This window comes from Brachionichthys hirsutus, chromosome 13, assembly GCF_040956055.1.
Source record: "Brachionichthys hirsutus isolate HB-005 chromosome 13, CSIRO-AGI_Bhir_v1, whole genome shotgun sequence".
Classification (NCBI taxonomy): Eukaryota; Metazoa; Chordata; class Actinopteri; order Lophiiformes; family Brachionichthyidae; genus Brachionichthys; species Brachionichthys hirsutus.
In genome coordinates, this window is record NC_090909.1 from 6910206 (window position 1) to 6915940 (window position 5735).

At 46.2% G+C, this 5735-nt stretch overlaps 1 protein-coding gene across 1 annotated transcript in view; it reads left to right on the top strand.

Annotated features, from left to right (window-relative positions):
- Positions 1 to 5317, top strand: part of LOC137903429 (SNF-related serine/threonine-protein kinase-like) — an 11245-nt gene extending 5928 nt beyond the window's left edge. The window contains exons 5-8 of the mRNA XM_068747580.1: positions 590 to 802; positions 1205 to 1339; positions 2648 to 3674; positions 3726 to 5317. Of these exons, the coding sequence (XP_068603681.1) occupies positions 590 to 802; positions 1205 to 1339; positions 2648 to 3674; positions 3726 to 3950 (1600 nt within the window). The 3' untranslated portion in view covers positions 3951 to 5317. The remainder of the gene's footprint in view (positions 1 to 589; positions 803 to 1204; positions 1340 to 2647; positions 3675 to 3725) is intronic.
- Positions 5318 to 5735: the final 418 nt, after the last annotated feature.

Consider the following 5735-nt stretch of genomic DNA (forward strand, 5'->3'; position numbering starts at 1 on the left):
TGCACCCTTTCATATTCTGTGTGAAGATGTGTTGCAAAAAAAAAACACAAATGTTAAAGGTGGACGAGATCCTTATTTTTTTATTGTACCTTGAACACAAGCAAATGGAGCTTTTTCAGAGCCTGTGTTTTGTTTTTGTTTTGGTATTTTTTTGCCAAGTATTTAGTATCAGTATTTCACCAAATGGGTGGAATATGAAGACGGAAAAGAAGCAGGGGCTTTCAGACAATTAGATCGAGTCGTTGAGCCACATTATTTGAGCAGCTTTATGTGGAACAAAGATTCAGATGTCGTTTTTACTCCAGTAGGTCAAGCGTGAACCAGAAGTGCTTTTATAATCTCTGAAATTCTAAAAACGTTACAACCAGCCGACGTTTGTCAAACTGCGGGTCCATTTAAAACCTGTCCAAAATGTGCGTCTGCTTTTGTTTGCTGCACAATCCGACTTGTTTTAGCGGTCGCTGTGTGTCGGGACGCACAACCGAAAGGCATGGCTGTAAATCCTGCAGTCATTTTGGTCGACTTGTAGACGTAGCTGGTTTGTTCCTCCATAACATCACCCCCCCCCTCCCTCCGTGGCTCCCTCTAGTCTTATAGCCCGTATGCTGCAGCGAGACCCCACGAAACGAGCGACTCTCGAGGAGATCGAGCGCCACGAATGGCTTCAAGGTGTGGACCCCTCCCCGGCCACCAAGCTGTCCACCCCTTTGGTGTCCCATCGCAGTCTGTCTGAGGAGGAGCACGCCTCCATCATCCAGCGCATGGTGCTGGGTGGCATCGCAGACAGAGACGCCATAACTGAGTATGTGTGCCTCTTCTTTTCTTTTTTTTTTTTTTATGCATGAATTAACATGGAGCTATTCTTTCCTATGTAATCTCCAATAATGTCCCATGGTGCACTAGTCCAAGTGAAGCTTCGTCAACAGTTTAATTGCTATTAACAACCAGCTGGCAGTCAGTTCTGAGCTGCCGCCATGTAAAATTAAATCTCCCCACTGTCACCTCCTTTTGATTTGCAGCCAGGGGTTTGGCGCTGATTTGTGCTTTCATGTATGTGCTTCCGCGTGTGTGTGTGTGTGTGTGTGTGTGTGTGTGTGTGTGTGTGTGTGTGTGTGTGTGTGTGTGTGTGCGTGTGTGCATGTGTGCGTGTGTACCTTGTGTGTCTCCTTGGCATTGTAATGGAATTCTTCCACCATCCTGTCAGGGCTCTGGAATCAAACAAGTATAACAACATCACAGCTACATACTTCCTGCTCGCTGAAAGGATGCTGAGGCAGAGACAAGAGAAAGAGCTCCACAGCCAGACACGATCACCGAGCCCCAGCAAGGCCCAGTTCAGGTACACTAGTCACTCTTAAATAGTGGGGGGGCGGTGAAATGCCAGAGGGGGGGCCTCGGGGGAACATGCTCGGCGAAACTACCCTTTGCTTTACTTGAATAAAGTGTAATTGCACTTCCACTACAGTAGGTGGAGCTGGCGCTTTCACATCTGCGTGTCGTGTGTCATTCATTGTAATTATTAGAGCATGCAGAGAATTGGCTCCTCTTCTATGGTGGGGGTTTTTTTGTTTGTTTGTTTTTGCACCGAGCAATCAAATCAGCACAATTTGTTTTATTCATTTTTGTTTAAAATGTTTATGGTTTACAGTACATAAGGATTACATTTTCTTGAATTTGAGGGAAATTGCTGCACTTTAAATCTTTTCTGGACCAAAGAAACGAGGTTGAAAATGTATTATTTGTTTTAAGGGGATCTATATCTTTCTTATTTTCCATTAATGTTAATAAGGACCAAATGGTGAGCTTGTAACAATTTTATAGACAAATTATACTATTTATAGTTGTGGATGGGGGGGGGGGGGGCACAAATGTTTTCCCCTTTCTTTATTTCCAATGGAAAAAATATATTAATGAAAGGCTGTTTAGCATTAGCTGCAGGCCACAATGGCGTATAAGATTTAACAAGCTAACAATGAAACATAGCAGATAGACAAATTCAATCATAGTAAGAGTAAGGGCAACAATTGTCCAACGCAGATCCTCTCTTCTCGACTGCGCTTACAACATGTAAATTAATTGCAAAATCCAGATTTTACACAACTAGCATGAATATTCATCAACCTCAGCATCTGCTTGATCTAAAATATACTAAGATGCAGACTCAGTTTATGTCATTCAGACCACTTTGCAGGATTTGAGCAAAATATAATTTCCTTGGCTTTTAAATGGCAAAAGATTAAGAATATAGAATAGAACAGAATACAATACAGTAGACTAGAATGGCATAAAATAGAACCGAATAAAAGAAAAATGTAAAAATCGAACAGACATCTGGGTAGAAGGTGTTTTTTCATGTGGATGTTTTTGCCTTGATCCTTATTCTAATAAAACATTTGATTAAATAGAAAAAATATAGACAGTACTGCTGTCTATTTGAGGAACAGCGCAACATTTTTTCATCATCTTTCCAAGACAGAAAATGCTTCTATTGTCTGTCCAACATTCTAACATGTCCGCTAGAAACATATTCAAGTGGCATGCAGGAGCAATACTGTGTGCTGAAAATACAAACAATGCAAGCTCCTTCAGATTCAACAATTCTGTTCAACCCACCTAACCTGTTCTGTCTGTGTTGGACACCTCACAGGCAGTCCTGGCCCACCAGAGTAGACGTTCATCAGGATGTGAGTGATGGCTTAGGAGGTCCAAGTATCTCTCACCCCGGGGGGCCTCAGTCCCCGGCCCGCAGTGCTGAGAGCCTCCACGTGGGCCCCAGGCCCAAAACGGCTCTGCTGGATGTCAGCCAGCGACAGAACCACGCCCCACCGTCCGGCCAGGACCGCCCCGCACGACAGAATCAGGACAAGGGACTCAGGCCTCTGGGCAAGCCCCACTCCAACCCCCTCAGGCTGGGCTCTCTAGCATCAGTGGGGCCTTGCAAACCTCGTAGTCCCAGTCTCTTCAGTGTAGAGGAGGATGAAGAAGAGGGAGCGCAAGGAGAACGTTCATCCTCTTCTGTTCTACCGGCTCAGGTGGTGCTTCGTTGCAAAACCTCTTCTTCACCGTCATCTACATCCTTGACCGGTAATCGACTGACCTCCCGCATGAGTGCTCCAATTCTTAACCAGATCCATGAGGAGGATAGAGAGGAGGAGGAGGAGGAAGAGGAGGGCAGGGAGCTCCGTGGACTCGGCCCACCCAAGCCCAGACTCAGCCTCGACCTGAACTCACAAATACCATCGCCATCAACGCTTATGTCGTCACCCGAAACTATCGGCGTGACCCCTCCTGTTGCCGCGTTCACCCCCAGCTCAGAGGCGAGTGACGATGACACAGAGAGCAAATCAGATACGGTGACTGTAACTGGGGAAGGGAATGGGAGGGAAGGGGGGGAGAAGGGGAGAGAGAGGAGCAATTCGAGGCAGGGCGGTCCCTCCATCTGCACCAGTCCTGGATCAGGGTCGGTCCAAGGAAAGGGGGCCGCCAAAGCTGCCAGTGGCCTGGTGGAAAGCCTAAAACTCATGAGCCTGTGCCTGAGCTCTCAGTTCCACAACCTGACGGGGGGAGGGGGGGGAGGCGGCGGCGGCGGCGGGGGCAGCGGCATCGGCCTGGAAACCCAGGAACATCCGATGTGGAGGATGTGCATGGGAGGCTCCACCGGTAGCCTGGACAAGGTTTCCCTCCTGGGTGGCCCCTCGCCCAGGGGGAACATGTACCACCACCAGCCTCCGCTGGGGGACATGCTGGTGGACCCGCTGCTGGAGGGGCCTTGCACGGCCACGCTGAGGCTGGGGGAGCTGGACCTGGCCAGGGAGAACCATCGGAACATGAAGAACCGCGTGTTGCAGATGCCCCTTAGCGAAAAGACTCTGTCCGTCAACATGCACCGGAGCCCCAAAGAGGGTCCGTTCTGTACCCCGACCCCCCACAGCTGCTGCCAGGTCATCTAGAGCGCCGTCCAGAGGCAGCCGCTGCACCTCCACACTCCTCCTCCACTCTCAGCCGTGCATCCTTTGGGCATTTGCTTCACCCTTTTGTCACCGCTGGCATAAGACTCATCGTGTGACGCATTATTTTCTTTTGTATTTTGTTCCGTTTCCTGTCATTTATCGTGGTGGAGAACTTGGTCCGAAGGCCAAACGTGCACATTCAGAGACGTAGAATGTCTCCGTAGAGGAGACGCCGCGTCGGTGCCAAGAATGTGAAGCACTTTCAGGAGACACTAAAGAAGCCCTTTGTAGCCCACTGGTGTCTTTTAACTTGCAGACATGACATGCACAGAAGGTGCTCACATCTCGACTTGTGCACTCTTTTTGCTGTATTCACTATATGTACACTACATGTGCACATTAAGACACACACACACACACATCTCTATACCACTCGATGATAAGCTGGTGAGATTTATTGTCATGTTACATATCTTTTGCTCGGCTTGATGCTGTTACTTTTTTTGTTGTTTTTTAAATCTTTTGAGACAATCATTTTAATCTTTTTATTTTATGTTATTTCTTTTATCCTGACTGAAAGAACAGAGTTGTGGTGGCCTTTTCGTTCAAAGGAGGACCAACAACAGGGTGAAAACAGACGGCAGCGCTTACGTACGACGGTTGTGCACAGTATTTTGTGGTCTATCACTGTTTTATTTTATTTTTATATGTGGAAAGATTCCTCCGGAGACTGGGGAAAATGCACAGAAAACTCGCTTGTTGAAGTCTCTGCATAGTAACACAGCAGAGATTGTACATATGTGAATAACCTAGCAGTACTCCGTTCCTGTAGTATTGATGGTAACGTTGTAATGCACTAGAAACCTGAGTACTAGATCCAATATTTATCGTTATTCTGCAGCCCTAAAACCAGAGTCAATCATAACGCGTGATGGCAGCTCGTAAAATGTGAACAACCAGTGGGTGGAGCCTAAACTACGTATGTGCATCCCGTAGCCTTCCAGGACCGCGGTAGCCACCGTTGTAGCATATTCCAACACGAAACAACAAAGGGGTTTCAGAGAAAAAGATCACCAACAACAACGCCCCCTCGAGTATCGGTCTGTGTAACTGGATTTGTGACCCACCCCTCGTGGAATATATAACAGTGCATGTGTTTTGCTGTAGCAACCTTACACTTACACGTAACTGATGAGGTCAGTCCACCTGCTTTATCTACCGAAGCGACAGATTCAAACGGTCACTTTACTATTTAACTCACAGCAATACCAGCAACTGCAAAATGGATGTGCCATCAAATCTGTATTGAGCATATTGTACTGTATGTACTGTATATGATAGAGGTCTATTAAAATTAAATGATGTCTTAAGGCTGTTTCCTGACGTTTTTTCCTTGTTTGTGTGTCCCCATAAAGAGCCAGTCTAATAATCCGAGGATCAGTAGAATGCACCGTCTTGCTGTTGCTGTGGACTCTTGTCACAGCATTCCAGATGAGCTGCTGAAAAGAAATGCGTGAAGTACATTTCTGTTTTGACAGAAATCCCTTGTTTCTATATCTTTAAGTTGGTAACAGGCTGATTTGGTAATTTTCTTGACATGGATGTTCAAATTTAAATCTGTAGACCACAAGTCCAAAACTGCACTAAGACTAGCCTTAACTTTTATTTGTATTTGGGGGCAAAACACATTTATTTTGAGTTAAAATCAAGTCACAAATCTATCAACTAACATAAAACTGCTTTACACACATTTTAATAATTTATCAGTGTCCTCATAAAAGAGAA